Source organism: Salmo salar, chromosome ssa02 (genome assembly GCF_905237065.1).
Source record: "Salmo salar chromosome ssa02, Ssal_v3.1, whole genome shotgun sequence".
In the NCBI taxonomy this organism is placed as follows: Eukaryota; Metazoa; Chordata; class Actinopteri; order Salmoniformes; family Salmonidae; genus Salmo; species Salmo salar.
In genome coordinates, this window is record NC_059443.1 from 27,689,531 (window position 1) to 27,708,388 (window position 18,858).

Below are 18,858 nucleotides of genomic sequence, written 5' to 3' on the forward strand. Positions count from 1 at the left end.
TCACCTAAATTCTCGGTGCCAGTCTTGTATCTATAACACTGGTACTCATCAGGAGTTAAAGTGAACCGAGGTGGGTTGGCCGAGTACTTCAATCTGGCCAACCCAATCCCTGTACAGTTGTCTGCTTCCCTAGGAAATTATTTAATGTTTACCTTAAATCATACTTCTTGACCTTCTTTGACTCCTTCTTCTGTAAGTCACTCATCCTGGATGGTCAGTGTAATATATAGTATATCTCTTACTTCTTATCAATGACAACAGCGTCGTATAACTAGTACCGGAAGGTAGTGGATCTGAATATATCAGAAAGATTACCAAGACTATGATGCAGCTCAGAGTTTCTAATATTCCCAAAAAACGCCAACCCTCTCCTGCCCTTAGTCGGTCTGCTAGGTACCACCCCATGCACTTCTAGGAGCACCCACAGTGAGGAACGGTCGGGATAGGGAATCTTCGTTAACCTCTTGCATCTAGACATTCCGCTAGCAGAACCCCATTCCGCCAGCGGAACCCCTAGACAACAGCCAATGGGATCGCATGGCGCGAAATACAAAAACAACTAAAATACCACAATTCAATTTTCTCAAACATACATACATTTTACACCATTTGAAAGATAAACCTCTCCTGAATCCAACCACGTTGTCCAATTTCAAAAAGGCTTTACAGCGAAAGCAAAACATTAGATTATGTTAGGATACAACCACAGCAAAAAACAACAACACAGCCATTTTCTTAGCAAGGACAGCCATTTTCAAAGCAAGGTTAGCTGTCCAAAAGCACAAAACCAGCTAAAATTATGCACTAACCTTTGACGATCTTCATCAGATGACACTCCTAGGACATTATGTTAGACAATACATGCATTTTTTTGTACCATCAAGTTCATATTTATATCCAAAAAAAACATTTTACATTGGCGCGTGACGTTCAGAAAATGTATTCACCCCAAAATTTCCGGTGAATTTACAAAAATACTCATCATAAACATTGACATAACAATTATTTTAAGAATTATAGATACAGTACTCTTTTATGCACCCGCTGTGTCAGATTTCAAAATAACTTTACGTAGAAAGCACATTGTTCAATATTCTGAGTACTGAGCACCATGCTATTCAGTTAGCCGTCCAGCCACGGCATCCCCAAAACGCTGAAATATGTAAAAAATATTATCTTACCTTTGCTGATCTTCGGCTGAATGCACTCGGAAGGTCTCCAACTTCCACAAGAAATGTTAATTTGTTCGATAAAGTCCATCATTTATGTCGAAATAAATCCGTTTTGATGGCGCGTCCAGATCCCCATTCCAAAATGTATCTATCCACCGTCGACGAAAAGTTATAAAGTTCCCTCAGCGTTTGTAGTAACATGTCAAACCATGTTCACAATCAATTTTTAGGGTGTTATAATCGTAGAATTGCGATAATATTCCAACCGGACATTAGCAGATTCATTAGAAAAGAAAAAGAAAAATGGCTAATCCTTCGTGAGTGCGTGCGCAAGGTAAGGCAACGACCCCAGGTCGACCACATAATCTTCCGGGTATTATTCAATCAAATTGCATTCTAGAAGCCTCAAACGAGGTTCTAATGACTGTTGACATCTAGTGGAAGCCTTAGGTAGTGCAACATGACATCACAGACACTGTATTTTAGATAGAACTTCATTTGAAAAGAGTAAAACCCTCTGAGGTCCAACTTCCAGGTTGGATTTTTCTCTGGTTTTTGCCTGCCATATGAGTTCTGTTATACTCACAGACATCATTCAAACAGTACCTAAAAAATGCAAAAACTTCAATTTCTCAAACATATGACTATTTTACACCATTTTAAAGACAAGACTCTCCTTTATCTAACCACATTGTCCGATTTCAAAAAGGCTTTACAACGAAAGCAAAACATTAGATTATGTCAGGATTATGTCAGGAGAGTACCCTCCCAAAAACTATCACACAGCCATTTTCAAAGCAAGCATATATGTCACAAAAACCAAAACCACAGCTAAATGCAGCACTAACCTTTGATGATCTTCATCAGATGACACTCCTAGGACATTATGTTATACAATACATGCATGTTTTGTTCAATCAAGTTCATATTTATATCAAAAACCAGCTTTTTACATTAGCATGTGATGTTCAGAACTAGCATACCCACCGCAAACTTCCGGTGAATTTACTAAATTACTCATGATAAACGTTGACAAAAAACATATCAATTATTTTAAGAATTATAGATACAGAACTCCTTTATGCAATTGCGGTGTCAGATTTTAAAATAGCTTTTCGGTGAAAGCACATTTTGCAATATTCTGAGTACATAGCCCGGCCATCATGGCTAGCTAATTTGACACCCACCAAGTTTGGCCCTCACCAAACTCAGATTTACTATAAGAAAAATTGGATTACCTTTGCTGTTCTTCGTCAGAATGCACTCCCAGGACTTCTACTTCAACAACAACATGTTGTTTTGGTTCGAAATAATCCATAGTTATATCCAAATAGCTCCGTTTTGTTCGTGCGTTCAAGTCACTATCCGAAGGGTGATGCGCCGGCGCGTTTCGTGACAAAAAATCTAAATATTCCATTGCCGTACTTCGAAGCATGTCAAACACTGTTTAAAATCAATTTTTATGCTATTTTTCTCGTAAAATAGCGATAATATTCCAACCGGGAGACGTTGTAACCGTTCAAACACTGAAAGAAAAACATGGAGTCGTCACATGCACGCGCGCACCAGTGTCATTGTCCTCAGAAGGACCACTCTCCAAAACCCCTGCTGTTTTTCGCCCAGAGACTGCAGAGCTATCATTCCATGTTCTGGCGCCTTCCTAGAGCCAATGGAAGCCTTAGAAAATGTCACGTTACAGCAGAGATCCTGTATTTTCGATAAAGAGGCTATAGAAGGACAAGAAATGGTCAGACAGGGCACTTCCCATATAGAATCTTCTCAGGTTTTGGCCTGCCATATGAGTTCTGTTATACTCACAGACACCATTCAAACAGTTTTAGAAACTTTAGAGTCTTTTCTATCCAAATCTACTAATTATATGCATATTCTAGTTACTGGGCAGGAGTAGTAACCAGATTAAATCGGGTACGTTTTTTATCCGGCCGTTAAAATACTGCCCCCTATCCTAAACAGGTTAAGATATCGTGGCACTAAGAAAAATGGAAATCTCCTTTAAGATATCGTGGCACACCTTCGGTCTTTACAGAGTCTGAAGTTCCGGTGTATGCAGATGATACAGTGATAAATGCATGCAAATAGTAAACAACAAGCTTCACAAGAACTCACTACAAAGAAAACAACTGATGCCCCTGAGACAGATGTCTATGTATCAGGGGAAGAGCTCCAGGTGGTATCAGATTTGAAGTACCACGGCATCATACTTGATTCCAACCTCGCTTTTAAAAAGCAAATTAATAAGGAAACTAAAATAGCCAATTTCAACCTAGCTAATTTCCAAAACATATGAAATTGTTTGACTACAGAGGTAACAAACTGTACTTCAAATCTATGATACTCCCCCCCTTAACATACTACCTGACTAGTTTGGCCCAAGCTTGCTTTACAACATTAAAACCCATTCAGTCTGTCTGCAAACAGACTTGGTATGAAGGCCAATATCTATAATCACTGTTACATTCTCAGAAAGCATGAGCTCCTGAGTTGGAAAAATCTTATGCAATACACTGACGCATGTCTTGTATTCAAGATTCTAAATGTCCTAAATGTCCTCCCCTTCCACTCAGTACTTTTGTTAAACAGAAAACCCAAACCTTATGGCAGCAGATCCACAAGGTCCGCCATGAGAGGTGACTGTATAGTTCCCTTAAGGAAAAGCACCTTTAGTCAATCTGCTTTCAGTGTGAGAGCTTCTCATGTCTGGAATACCCTGCCATTAGACACACACAACTGTGATTAATGTGCACTGTCCCTGTAAAAATAAAAATGAACTCAAACTGCAATTCACTTTAATGACCTGACATTGTTCCATGTAATGGAAACAGATTATAATGTTAGAATACATTAACTTCCTGCTCAAATTCACTGGTGTTCCGTTCAGTTTCCGCCTCCTGCGTGAGGTCACTCACCTCTACCTGTTAGCAGCCGGCACGGGGTTCACGCCGATGGCTCGGGTGATCCGATTGGCCCTCCAGGACCTGCGCTCACTCAGGTGAAATACACTGTCATGGCTCCACCCAGAAACAGCCCCTAGTATAGCCCCTCCCCTCTAAGTACTTCATGTAGATATGAAACTTGGATAGGTGTAAGCAGTATGGAAAGTATTCTATCCTATCAAATATACTGCTGTATTGTTGATCCTGCTCTTTCAGATATGTTATGCATCGTATTTCCTTTCCACTTATGACTGAATAGAAACTGAAGGAGGCTGTACTCTGACTGCTGTGTTATTGCAAGGCTGTCACTGTTCTCTTTCTGAGGATGTGTATACATTGTAAAGGACAAGGTTGTTCTGATGGCGTTAATGTGCACTGTCCCTGTAAAAATAAAAATTAACTCAAACTGCAATTCACTTTAATGACCTGACATTGTTCCATGTAATGGAAACAGATTATAATGTTAGAATACATTAACTTCCTGCTCAAATTCACTGGTGTTACCGAAACAATAAAACCAAGAAACCATAATCAGAAACTATCACAAAACTTTTACGATTCAACTATTCAGACCTGAATCTCTTACAACCGAATATAACCCAGCGAGCACAACTAACTCACCTATTCTTACCAGTAGGCAAAAATATAACCCCTACTCAAACAACGTTCTGCCTTACCTCTAGATCAAGTCACGCCTCATCTTCTTCTTCTTCCTCCTCTGAATCGGGCTGTGGGCGCCCATTGTTCTTCTCTCCCTTCCCACCCCGATTGTCATGCCTGCCTTTCCCCTTATGTCTGCAGTTTCGGTGATTGTGTCCTACTTTGTTACAGTATTTGCAGGGTGTTTTACAGCCCCTGGCGAAATGTCCTGTTTTATCGCAATTAAAACACTTTCTATCGTCTGATCATGTCCATTTTTTCCCTTCTCTCTTAGGTCCCTTTCCCTTAAAGCCTCCTTTATGCTTATCTACAATTACCCCGATAGTTACTATTAGCTGCTCTGCTCCTTTCTGTTCTTTCTTTTTACAGTCTCGGTGATTATGGCCTACTTTATTGCAGTGTTTACACGGCGCCTCACAATCTAGCAAAATGACCCGGTTTGTGACAGTTAAAGCATCTATCTCCCCCTCTCTCTTGACTGTCCACTTTTCTCGACTTTCTCCCTTTCTCTACCTCTATCCACTTTCTCAATGAGGTTGCCAAATCCTGTCCTCCTTTCTGTGTCTCTTCCTCCCTCCCTCCCTCGGCTTCCTGAGGACCAGCATATGGGGAGGTAGTGACGGGACGGGCGGCACCGGGTTTGGCTGCCCCGTTTCATCACCGCCACCTCGTCGTCTGGACTTTCCCTCCCCGCCTCTACCAGGGAGGGGTTTAATTTGGGTTTAGGTGGTGTCTCTGTGGGAGCCGTGGGAGTCTTCTCTGTCTGCTCCTGGCTACCTAATTCTTCCCCCTTAGTAGCTACCTTTTTCTTTGCCCACTCCGCTCTCTTTTTAGCTTCAGCCAGCCACACACGAGTGGTGTCGAGCCCCTCTGCCTGTTGCTTCTCTGCCTTGTCCCCACATACCCTATGTATCTGTTTGATCATTAATTGCAGTTTTTATATATTTAAACGTCCATCAAATGTGTACTTTTTTCTCCATTTCGGGCCAAAATAGATATTTATTTTATCCTTGCCTTGCATATATCTCTCATCTCCGGTTAATTCCGGAATCCCCTTAGAGGATTTACTACCCATGTTTATTCAATTACTATTGTTGTTATTATGCTTCTCCTCACAATCTATGTGTAAGTGCTTTTACTCACTATGTGTGTGTGCTTTCTACCGTTATTATCCTTAACCTATGTTGATAAATACCTCCCGTTAATCTCTCCTAGAATTTTAGAATAATTATTTGTATGAATCCTGATATATTATTTAGGTCTCACATGTATACAACCACAAGTTCTACTTATTTTTTGTTGTTCCTTATGACTTTTGACTGATCAATATATCTATCTCACACGTAAATAATTATCTTCTTATCCTCGTTCAAAACTTTCTATGTTTGTGCTTTTTAACCTGATATGGATAGGGGGCAGTATTTTCACGGCCGGATGAAAAGACGTACCCGATCTAAACTGATTTGGATAGATTTGGATAGAAAACACTCTGAAGTTCCTAAAACTGTTTGAATGGTGTCTGTGAGTATAACAGAACTCATATGGCAGGCAAAAACCTGAGAAAAAGTCAACCAGGAAGTGTAGGATCTGAGAAATGTAGTTCTTTTTTCTAGTCTCTTTCGAAACTACAGTGTCTGTGCTGTTACGTTGCACTTTCTAAGGCTTCCATTGGCTGTCTAAAGCCTTCAGAAAGTGGATTGAGCCTTCTCCTGTCTTTGGGCAGAGTATAGGAGCTCAGTTACTGAGTGGTCTGCCTGAGGACAAAGAGATTGGATATGCGCGTTCCCGCGAGCATGCTGTTTTTTCTTTTTCTCCTTGAATGAATACACTATTGTCCGGTTGGAATATTATCGCAATTTTACGTTAAAAATACCATAAAATTGATTTTAAACAGCGTTTGACATGCTTCTAAGTACGGTAATGGAACATTTTGACTTTTTGTGTCTCGAATTGCGCTCGCGCGTTACCCTTTGGATAGTGACCTGAACGCACGAACAAAACGGAGGTATATGGACATAACTATGGATTATTTCGAACAAAAACAACATTTCTTGTGGAAGCAGAAGTCCTGGGAGTGCATTCTGATGAAGATCAGCAAAGGTAATACAATATTTCTAATACTAATTCTGAGTTTAGGTTGCCCCGAACTTGGCGGGTGTCTGAATAGCTCACCATGATGGCGAGCTATGTACTCAGAATATTGAAAAATGTGCTTTCGCCGAAAAGCTATTTTAAAATCTGACACAGCGATTGCATAAAGGAGTTCTGTATCTATAATTCTTAAAATAATTGTTATGTATTTTGTCAACGTTTATGATGAGTATTTTTGTAAATTCACCGGAAGTTTATGGTGGGAATACATTTTCTGAACATCACGTGCCAATGTAAAAAGCTGTTTTTGGATATAAATATGATACTTGATTGAACAAAACATACATGTATTGTATAACATAATGTCCTAGGAGTGTCATCTGATGAAGATCATCAAAGGTTAGTGCTTCATTTAGCTGTGTTTTGGGTTTTATTGACATAATGCTTGCTTGGAAAATGGCTGTGTGGTTATTTTGGTCTATGTACTCTCCTAACATAATCTAATGTTTTGCTTTCGCTGTAAAGCCTTTTTGAAATCGGACAACGTGGTTGGATTCAGGAGAGGTTTATCTTTAAAATGGTGTAAAATAGTCGTATGTTTGAGAAAATTGAATTGTGGTATTTTAGTTGTTTTTGTATTTCGTGCCATGCGATCCCATTGGCTGTTGGCTAGGGGTTCCGCTTGTGTAAGAGGTTAAACTCTGATTCTTCTCACAATCTATGTGTATGTCCCTCCTATGTGTGTGCTTTTCCTTTCTTGAAACTTTATCTATAGAGGTGTTTTTCGATTGGACATTAGGTCTCACACATGTACAACTATAAGCTATTACCCAGGGTGTGTAAGGTCCTAGTTAGCAGCCCATTTTTCAGTTGTTCCTTGTCACCTCGCTATATTAGGCTTCCCTCCTTCACTGGATAATCAGACCTAGGTGTGCGCCTCCGAAAGATCTGCCTATCCCCTTCTAAGCGTATTTAGACAGGCGACCTATATTAATATAATCATGTCTCTGACCTCTCTCATAATTCTATTATTATATTTCGCCTTCCAATTTACGTTTTTGTGCCAATGTCTTTTAACCAGTTTTACGTTTTAGGTCTCACCATTTAGCTAGTTTATATTGGTAGTGGCCACAGATATCTGGAGTCATTACGGACCCCCCTTCCTCCTGGTTGAATTTATACTCAATTCCTATCTCCCATTTACACAGAATACTTGGTTCCCTTTAAAACATTTTTCTCCACACAAAATTCAAAAGACAGGTCACCAGATATAAACTCCTAATGATATTTTAGCGTCTAACTCCGAGTACATTAAAATAATTTACTTCATTTAATGCGATCATACAGATATTATCCCCTATATCCATGAATAAAAAGCACTGATCTTATTTTTTGCAGCTGAGGTTTCAATGTTGGTTGGATCTCGTCACCATTTCTGGCGCATACCAGTTCACCACCGGCCTGTAAAGAACCCTCAGAAAGGGGCCAGGTCTTTAATCTACGGATATTTCATCCACCCGTGCACGGTTTCAGTGTCTCCATGGAACGACAGAAAAAGATATTGAGATCTGGCTCGAATGACCAAGCTGTCACGAGAATTTTCAATATCAATGATAATAACTAACAATCAACAAGCTTTGACCAATCCCCGAGGTTTGTAAGACCCTGGGTTTAATAATAATTAGGCAAAGTCTCAGCTTATGCGAAAGGTCCGTAAAGTTTATTCACGAGAACGTTCTAAAGTCAAAATGCAAAGAACATGTCGTTTTATAACTCACTCCCTCCCTACTTACGCACATACCTACACACAAACAGTAGATAGCCTACGCACATACATACACACGAACAGTAGGTGGGATGTATACTTCCCCATAGTTCTCACCACTGTTTATCACTACCAAGGTGGCAGTTCCATTCCCCCGAAATTAAAGGGAGCTTGATGGGACTCCCTTTCCTGCCGTAAGTTTGTCAGAGTTCAAGCCAGATCAGGTCATACACAGTTTAATTGTTCTTAGTATTTTCTTAGCCACACACACATTTCTACTTGTCTCGACCAAACCTTATTAGATTGAAGTTTATCATTCTAATTCATTATACATGTTACAGAATGTAATAATTACTAATAGTTGCGTTTGTCTAATTATTCATTATATATGTTACATAATGTCATAATTACGTTTCAGGGGGGAATTGTTTAGTCATTACCTTTAAACATATAAATTCCCTTATCAACAGTACAAACAGAAACATCATGAAAGAGGAAATTAACAGACGCTGTGTTCTGTTTTCATTATTCAAGCTATCCTGATTTGTAGTCTATTTTTTTTTTTAATGTATTCTCTGTTTTTGCTTATTCTTGTGTTTGTGTGGTTTCTCAGCTTAATGGGTTTCCTTCTCTCCTCTTCCCTGGTTGCCTAGGTGACCACCTGTCTGTCAGCAGCCCAGATGGTCCGTTCAGTTTCCGCCTCCTGCGTGAGGTCACTCACCTCTACCTGTTAGCAGCCGGCACGGGGTTCACGCCGATGGCTCGGGTGATCCGATTGGCCCTCCAGGACCTGCGCTCACTCAGGTGAAATACACTGTCATGGCTCCACCCAGAAACAGCCCCTAGTATAGCCCCTCCCCTCTAAGCACTTCATGTAGATATGAAACTTGGATAGGTGTAAGCAGTATGGAAAGTATTCTATCCTATCAAATATACTGCTGTATTGTTGATCTTGCTCTTTCAGATATGTTATGCATCGTATTTCCTTTCCACTTATGACTGAATAGAAACTGAAGGAGGCTGTACTCTGACTGCTGTGTTATTGCAAGGCTGTCACTGTTCTCTTTCTGAGGATGTGTATACATTGTAAAGGACAAGGTTGTTCTGATGGCGTTAGATCTGTGTGTGTTCTAGGAAAACCAAGCTGATGTTCTTCAACAGACAGGAAAGAGACATCCTGTGGCACTCTGAACTTGACGGCCTCGCTGCTGAAGATGAGAGGTGTGTGTGTTGCACTGTGTATTCGTATTGAAGGTGGTCATTATAAGGCTGGCTGCGTTAATGTCAGCAAGACTGACCCTCTGTGGTGTGTGTGTGTGTGTGTGTGTGTGTGTGTGTGTGTGTGTGTGTGTGTGTGTGTGTGTGTGTGTGTGTGTGTGTTGCCCGCTCCAGATGTCTATGATTGTATGTCTTCATGGTGTGTGAACACTCCCCATCATTACCATATTGACTAGATTCTCATGTGAACCATTACCTGTGAAGCAGCATTAACACATACATGTTACTGTACATGTCGTCTTGCTGCTAGGCTAGGCAGAGAATGTTCTCTATGCTCACTCAGTGTACAGTGTGTTCTGATGATCCGTCTGTCAATTGGTAAGGCAGAAGATGCATTAGTTTGTTACATTCTATGGTTCCAGGTGGAGTATGATCTGTCAGAGCTGTGTGATGGGTTCTGTTCTGCTCTAATCTATGGTTCCAGGTTCCAGGTGGAGTATATTCTGTCAGAGCCGTGTGATGGGTGGACAGGCAGGAAGGGGCGGATTGAGGCCTCCATGCTGACTGACTTCCTGGTTAGGCCTGAGGGGTCAAAGGTCTTTGTGTGTGTGTGTGGCCCCTCAGCCTTCACCGAGCTGACTGTGGGGTGAGTGACACTCCACACCCCTCTACACACTCCAGTTAGGCATTTAGCCGGGCGGCAGGTAGCCTAGTGGTTAGAGCGTTGGACTAGTAACCGAAAGGTTGCAAGATCGAATCCCCGAGCTGAAAAGGTAAACATCTGTCTGTCATTCTGCCCCTGAACAAGGCAGTTAACCCACTGTTCCTAGGCCGTCATTGTAAATAAGAATTTGTTCTTAACTGACTTGCCTAGTTAAATAAAGGCGTAAAAAAAAGGAAAAACATTTCTAAATATAGAGGCCATGCTGTTTTTATGTTAATGTTGATTTAGTAGATTCAAGCTATTTCAGGCTATGTAGTGCAAGGAAGTTAACTTGTATAACATTGGATAACATTTCCCACCTTTAGGCTTTGTCTGACTCCCCCTCTCACCTTCTCCTTGTTTCTCACCTTCCTCCTCTATTAATCTCCCTCCTCTCTTTCTCAGGTTGGTGAGAGAGCATTGTTTCAGTGAAGAGGAGATTCATGCGTTCCAGGGCTGAGTGTCAGTCTCAGACCTGACATATCTCAACCTTACAGTCTGAGGTGCCAACGGGACTTGGAGAGAACAACGTGTGTGTGTGTGTGTGTGTGTGTGTGAGAGAGAGAGAAGTGTGTGTGTTTGAGAGAAAGGAGACACAATTTGTGAGAGAGAAGAGATGTTATTAGGCTGCCGGCCAATGTGTTTTTTTGGAACAATGTCTTTCTATGCATTGTAGACTGAGCTGATGGACCTGACTCCTGTGGTTAGCAGCTCTGTCTCTCTCTATTTCTGTGTGTCTCTGTCTCACTCTCTCTGGTGCTTTGAAACACGGATGGACAGTCATTCTCTCTGGACGCCAAGGATGTGACCGCTGGGCTCTCTGAGCTGGTGAATCACACACAAAGGATGAATGGCCAATTACCCAGCAGCACTGAACCCTCAGGTCAACATCATCAGCTCACTGTCTGTCTCTCTCTGTACCAGAACTCTTTGAACTGTCCTGTCCTTGTACACTCCTCTGCTCTGACGAGAGAGAGAGAGGGGTCTGGGGTTGTTTATGAGAGGTCACTACCATGTCTTACATACTGTATCTCAATCTATCTCACAGTCCCACACATCCACTACATTGTGATGTTATTTTTGCTGTCGCTCCCCCCCAAAAAGCAGGACTTTGTGAGTGTTTAATATTTAGTTCTGATCATTACATCTTCCTTTTGTTGAAGAAGTAATGAGAATGTCCAACCTGCTGTTGGCATATGAGACATCCTCCTACAGAGAGTTATTATTATTCAGCTAGTTGTTTTGGCTGTGCTGCTGTTGCATCTGGTCTCTTCTGCAGCCTGTGGTTCTGTTTGAGAGAGACTGATGGTTAAGCAGACCAGTCTTCAGTATCAGTACATTTACAATCTCTCTTTCCTCTTCTCTCTTTCCTCTCTCTCTCTCTCTCTCTCTCTCTCTCTCTCTCTCTCTCGTTGATGTTGTAGTACTCACAGTAGGTGGGGAATACCAATGGGAATACATTACATAACACACTTACGTAAATGTATTTAATTAATTAAATGATATTTTTTACTATATGTATTTAATTCATTAATACCTCAAGCCCACAGTGATCTGATTAAGTGCTTGATGTTTGATGCAGTTAAATGATTCTAAAATGCACCCGGGAACCCTGACCATGCGTCCTTTACTCTTTCTCACTCTTGTGAAATACATGAGGTTGGTAAGGCACCAACTATCGTGATTTCTCCTCGTGGAACATCAAACTGCCAGACCGAACTATGTCAATCCTGCAGAGTTGTTCTATGCTATGAGTGCTCCCTCTGGTAAGATGTAGCTCCTCTATTAACCTAATAAGAGGAGCTCTTATCTGGCTGTTTCCAGCTGCAGTCAGTCCATCTGCCTCTTTAGATGTATCCTTTCAGACGTCATTACTGAGTCTGAAAATGGAACAAAATGTCCATGAAATTGAAGTTGTATTTTCCTGAAATGTCGTTTTGGAGGAAGAATCTTCTATATTGGACATTGGTATCTAGAAAGGATGTTCATGAATGTATGCGATCTTGGCCTTTTCACAGTTAATTTTTCTCTAATTTGTTCTCTGTCGATCGTATGGAAAGTGCCATTTAAAAACCTTATCCTGCGTGGCATTTACTTTTTAATAACATCAAAGTACATAATGTCATGGTCATTTTCTTCCTTTTTCACACAAAATGAATTGCAGCATTTCTTACCACTGAACATAACCCTTTCAAAGATCACACCTGTCAACGTAACACACAAGGCCATGCTACGTGCAATACTATAACAGTCAAGCTTGAAAAGTACTTGATGAAAGTACCCGTTTTTGACCGGTGAAACATTGACTGAAATGTATTGGGTTCTGGTTTTTAAAGAAATTGAGCTTCACTTGGTTTTGTAGCTCATCTAATCTTGATCTAACCACATCTCTTTTAATGCATATCCAGCTTTGTACATCATTCACATTATAACTAACATGTTAGTCATATGAGCTGTCCTGAAGCAAATGAAAAGATGCACTAAACAGTTTTGTTGTGTTAAGATTCAGAGCTCTGGTTGTTTTGTGTTCAGTTGTTTCTGGCTGAAATGTACTACAGTAAATTCATTCATTAAATCCTTCACCTTAAAGAAGAAGCAAATCAAATGTGCAGGGGAATGATTTCACAACCACACCAGGAAGTATAGGATTTTCAAGACTTACACTGAAAGACACATATGCAAAGCTGTAATTATCCAAGGAAAAATACACCCTGCAGTCTGTCTGACTTCACTCTGTCTGTCTGTTTCTCTTCTCCCTCCGGACCGTCTACACACACAGTGTTATCTTAGTAAATGGCATCATGTTGGTGGCCAGTCCTTCCCTATAGGAGTAAAGGTTCCCCACCCACTAGGCAATACGATGAAATTGCATGTCTTGGCAGATGGAAAATCAAAGGTCACCATAGATGAAAAACACTTCGTCTGGCTCTGATTCTCAATGAGCTTTACGGTATCTACCTTCAGGAGGGGGTGTAGAGAGCGAGTCTGTCAACGGGAGTGTAATAGCTTTGCCATTAGGAATTCTAAGTGGTTAGCATCATTGGAGGGGGAGGTGGCTTCGCAGGGCGAGGGCATGTTCCAAGTTGTACACGGGGTACTTTCAAGGGAAATAATGGAGAGGTGAGGTCACATTGATATCTACATCTGTTGTAATGGCATTACAGATTCATTTCAGTGAATTTGGTTTTACTGATATGACATATGTAGTGCAAATAGCATGTTGTTCCAGACAGGCGAGAAAGCCCCTATCCAGTCCAGCAGCAGCAGCTCTATGAATGACTGAAAGCTGAGGGGAATTGTGTAGGTGAGGAGAGTACCAGTACCTGACACACAGAGTGGTGCTTGAGACTGGAGTGGCACTCACTATCTGTTGTCTGACACCACCACCACTAACATTACTCACCGTCACCACCTCTAATACCTGCTGCTGCATAGCTTGATCTGGCTTGGGCATTACAAGCCTCCATTCACTGTATAGGTGAAAGAAAATACAAATGAGTCTGTTGATTCATATCATCAATATCCTATATATCCTGCATATCCTATCAGTATCCTGCACATCCTATCAATATCCTACATATCCTATCAATATCCTACATATCCTATCAATATCCTACATATCCTATCAATATCCTATCAGTATCCTGCATATCCTATCAGTATCCTGCATATCCTATCAATATCCTATTTATCTTATCAATATCCTATATATCCTATATTTTTTTGTGTTATATGTGCTTCACATCCTTTTTATTTAATTTGACAATTTTTTTTTTTTTTTTTTAGAACTAATTTATATCAAATTTGTTTTTATCACTGTTACAGGCGACAACCTTGTAGGCTAATTCTCTGCTGCTGCAATGTGTAAAGCAATGTAGCAAAGGATATGTAAATATAGCTTTTGGTATGGCCGGTACTTCAATGGTGAATTATATTTGTTTTTCTGGATTAGAGAGAAGTTTGTTATGGAGAAAATCAATCAATCAATACTGGCCAATCAATCAATACTGGCCCCTTAACATTCAGCTTAGTGCTCCCCAGATCCGTCCACTCCAACGTACAGCTGATGTGACATAGTGGAGTAGAGTATCTTTAGAGAGACTCCATTAGAACAGATGCATGTTTTATTGAGCTGATTCCTTTAATGAGATGTCTGATCCACTTTGGACATGAGTTCATGTGAACTATTACACGCAGAATTATTCATCATTTTGAAGTGCACGACCACCACTCCCCAGTGATGTGGAGCTTGATCCCTGTTTCATTTGTCATCTAATTGCAATCCCCTCACGGTGTGAGTTCCACACAACAGCAGCCCCAGTCCACATCCTCATCTTCAAAAGAAGTGGCTTTTATCAGAGAGAGGAGACAAGAAAGGTTTACTCCTCCTGAGGCCTCCTCCCACTGAGTTAGGTCTATGTCACGACTCCCCCCCCTGGCTTAGTGCAGCTGTGACCAGAGGGAGTGGGAGAGAGGCTTTGCTGAAACACGTATAAGGATGGGTCTATAGCTAAAGCAGGTTTTCCTATTGTTCTTTCTGTAGCAGAGAAACAAAGGAACCCAGAGTAACAAAATGAATCTCATTTCAACAGTTTATTGAATGTATTGTGTTGCAAAGAATGATTCACAATAACTGACAGTAATTATGTTTAACTATGCTGAATGCTCGAAACATTTAACTAAATGTAATGTTTTACTTTTGATTAATAGACCTTGCAATTCGAGAAGCATGGTGATAAGGAAAGGTGACAGAAAGACAAGGAAAGGTGACAGACAGGTTCAGTGTGATGATCCAGAGAGAAACAATTCCATAATTCGTCAATAACCCCGTCAAGTGCCTGGGAAAGTTATTTGACTAGACCCTAATGGACAGAAGATCCACATGTACACTGTGCTGGATGTACCAGCACAGTGTCCTCCCCCGAATAACCTGGCCGCTAACCCTGTACGAGGTCACCTCATCAACAACAGGCACTAGAGAGAATTGCGAACCGAGACCTACGCAGATGGCTTGGCGTGCCCCCCAGCTTCTCATGTGTGGGCCTGTACAGTAGAATAGCAAAGCTACAACTACCAATCTCATCACTGGTAGAATTCAAAGTGGTAAAGACCAGGCTGGTGATGATCCTCAGGGACTCCAAAGACCTGAAGATACAAGGTGTCATGATTTGAGTTCAGGACACAAAGAAAGTGGTCTGCCACCAAAGCCGTCAAACAGGCTGAAGCACGGTGACATTTTTGTAGTATATTTTTTGAACCCTTATTTTGTCAGGTATGTTGACTGAGCACACATTCTCATTTACAGCAACAACCTGGGGAATAGTTACTGTAGAGAGGAGGGGGGATGAATGAGCCAATTGGAAGCTGGGGATGATTAGGTGGCCATGATGGTATGAGGGCCAGATTGGGAATTTAGCCAGGAAACTAGCGTTAACACCCCTTCTCTTACAATAAGTGCCATGGGATATTTAGTGACCACAGTGAGTCAGGACACTTGTTTAACGTCCCATCCGAAAGACGGCACCCTACACAGGGCAATGTCCCCAATCACTGCCCTGAGATATTGGGATATTTTAATAGACAAGAGGAAAGAGTGCCTCATACTGGCCCTCCAACACCACTTCCACTAGCATCTGGTCTTCCATCCAGGGAGCGGCCAGGACCAACCCTGCTTAGCTTCAGAGGCAAGCCAGCAGTGGGATGCAGGGTGGTGTGCTGCTGACAAAAAGAGGGGAATATCTGCCAATGAAGACAACGAAGACCACATGCTGGGCCAGAGCCAACACCACTGAAAGGAGGCACCTGGTGCAGCAGGAAGGCAGGCAAATGGAGGATCAGAGAAGGGCCAAAGCAGTGAGGTTGGGAGCCCAGGGAGCCTGGAGTCTCTTTGGGTGAACTGTGGAGGATGGATCCTGACAGAATCCTGTTCCTGTTCAGATCTGTCTATGACGTGTTCCCATCCCTCACTAACTTACACAAGTGGGGCCTCACTGAAAACCCAAACCTCTCTCTCTGCAACAAACTTGGCACCATGGAGAATGTTTTAACATAGTACACTCTTGCCCTCTCCCTAGGCAAATTCAGATGGAGGCACGACCAAGTTTTAAGGGAACTGGCCATGATCCTCGAGAATCAACAGTGGAAAAAGAGGACTCCCACCAACAAAGGCCACCACATCAACTTAGTCAGGCCACGGGAAGCAGAAGTAGCCAGACCCAGGAAGGACGGCATCCTGGAACAAGCCAGAATGTGGGAGATGTTAGATCGTGGTATATGCCTGCTGACCTAGACAGAAAGCTGATCTTCCTCCCTGACATGGTTGTCACCACTCTCCGTCCAGACATCATCATATGGGCGGTGAAGGAGAAAAAGCTGGTGACTGTGGAACTCACAGTGCCCTCAGAGAGGTGCGTGGAAGCATACCAGCACAAGAAGGGAAAGTATGAAATCCTGGCAGATAAGATGCGAGGGAAGGGATGGAGTGTCTGGGTTTAGCCAGTTGAAGTTGGCTGGCATGCCTTCCCTGCCTAATCAGCATGGAGACTGCTTTCCGCTCTGGGCATCAAAGGAAAGGACAGAAGATCTGCGCTATAGCACCTAGCAAGTGCTGCTGAAAGTGACTTTTTCTGGTTATTATGGTGGAAAAGATCTGCACCAAGCTGGAAGCCATCCACAGGCGGGCAGTGATTTGGCCAGTTACTGTCAACGCACCATGTTGAGGGCATTCCTGGATAGGAGTTGAAAAGTCCAGTGAGAGGTGGACCGGGCTGATGACGCCTGTGGATCAGCAATCAAACACTGATTGTATCAGATACTACAAAACCCAGAATCGTATAATGAGAGGGAAAGGTCAGAATGGTTACTAGGCCGCCTACAGTGTAATCATTCTCTGTGCTATTGGTCATGAAATAGTATCAGAACGGCACTGAAAACCCTGATCCACGTGTTCTCCTGAAGGTCATATTTAACAAGCATGGTTAACAGAGTAGTCTAACTAGTTATATAACACACAATTTTTTTGTGAATCTAATTAAATATTCAGCTCAGGGCATACAGTGAGGGAAAAAAGTATTTGATCCCCTGCTGATTTTGTACGTTTGCCCACTGACAAAGAAATGATCAGTCTATAATTTTAATGGTAGGTTTATTTGAACAGTGAGAGACAGAATAACAACAACAAAAATCCAGAAAAACGCATGTCAAAAATTTGAGAAATTGATTTGCATTTTAATGAGGGAAATAAGTATTTGACCCCTCTGCAAAACATGACTTAGTACTTGGTGGCAAAGCCCTTGTTGGCAATCAGGTTTGCACACATCTCAGGAGGGATTTTGTCCCACTCCTCTTTGCAGATCTTCTCAAAGTCATTAAGGTTTCGAGGCTGATGTTTGGCAACTCAAACCTTCAGCTCCCTCCACAGATTTTCTATGGGATTAAGGTCTGGAGACTGGCTAGGCCGCTCCAGGACCTTAATGTGCTTCTTCTTGAGCCACTCCTCTGTTGCCTTGGCCATGTGTTTTGGGTCATTGTCATGCTGGAATACCCATCCACAACCCATTTTCAATGCCCTGGCTCAGAGAAGGAGGTTCTCACCCAAGATTTGATGGTACATGGCCCCGTCCATCATCCCTTTGATGCGGGGAAGTTGTTGTCCTGTCCCCTTAGCAGAAAAACACCCCGAAAGCATGTTTCCACCTCCATGTTTGACGATGGGGATGGTGTTCTTGGGGTCATAGGCAGCATTCCTCCTCCTCCAAACACGGCGAGTTGAGTTGATGCCAAAGAGCTCCATTTTGGTCTCATCTGACCACAACACTTTCACGCAGTTGTCCTCTGAATCATTCAGATGTTCATTGACAAACTTCAGACGGGCATGTATATGTGCTTTCTTGAGCAGGGGGAACTTGCGGGCGCTGCAGGATTTCAGTCCTTCACGGCGTAGTGTGTTACCAATTGTTTTCTTGGTGACTATGGTCCCAGCTGCCTTGATCATTGACAAGATCCTCCCGTGTAGTTCTGGGCTGATTCCTCACCGTTCTCATGATCATTGCAACTCCACGAGGTGAGATCTTGCATGGAGCCCCAGACCGAGGGAGATTGACAGTTCTTTAATGTTTCTTCCATTTGCGAATAATCGCACCAACTGTTGTCACCTTCTCACCAAGCTGCTTGGCGATGGTCTTGTAGCCCATTACAGCCTTGTGTAGGTCTACAATCTTGTCCCTGACATCCTTGGAGAGCTCTTTGGTCTTGGCCATGGTGGAGAGTTTGGAATCTGATTGATTGCTTCTGTGG

General features: G+C 42.1%; 1 protein-coding gene across 3 annotated transcripts in view; it reads left to right on the forward strand.

Annotated features, from left to right (window-relative positions):
* Nucleotides 1–13,163, forward strand: part of LOC106579451 (cytochrome b5 reductase 4) — a 37,942-nt gene extending 24,779 nt beyond the window's left edge. For all 3 annotated transcript variants that reach the window (XM_014159365.2, XM_014159375.2, XM_014159384.2), the window contains 4 exons: nt 9,296–9,446; nt 9,777–9,863; nt 10,345–10,506; nt 10,969–13,163. In XM_014159365.2, coding sequence (XP_014014840.1) covers nt 9,296–9,446; nt 9,777–9,863; nt 10,345–10,506; nt 10,969–11,023 — 455 coding nt within the window. In that variant the 3' untranslated portion in view covers nt 11,024–13,163. The remainder of the gene's footprint in view (nt 1–9,295; nt 9,447–9,776; nt 9,864–10,344; nt 10,507–10,968) is intronic.
* The last annotated feature ends 5,695 nt before the right edge of the window (nt 13,164–18,858 follow it).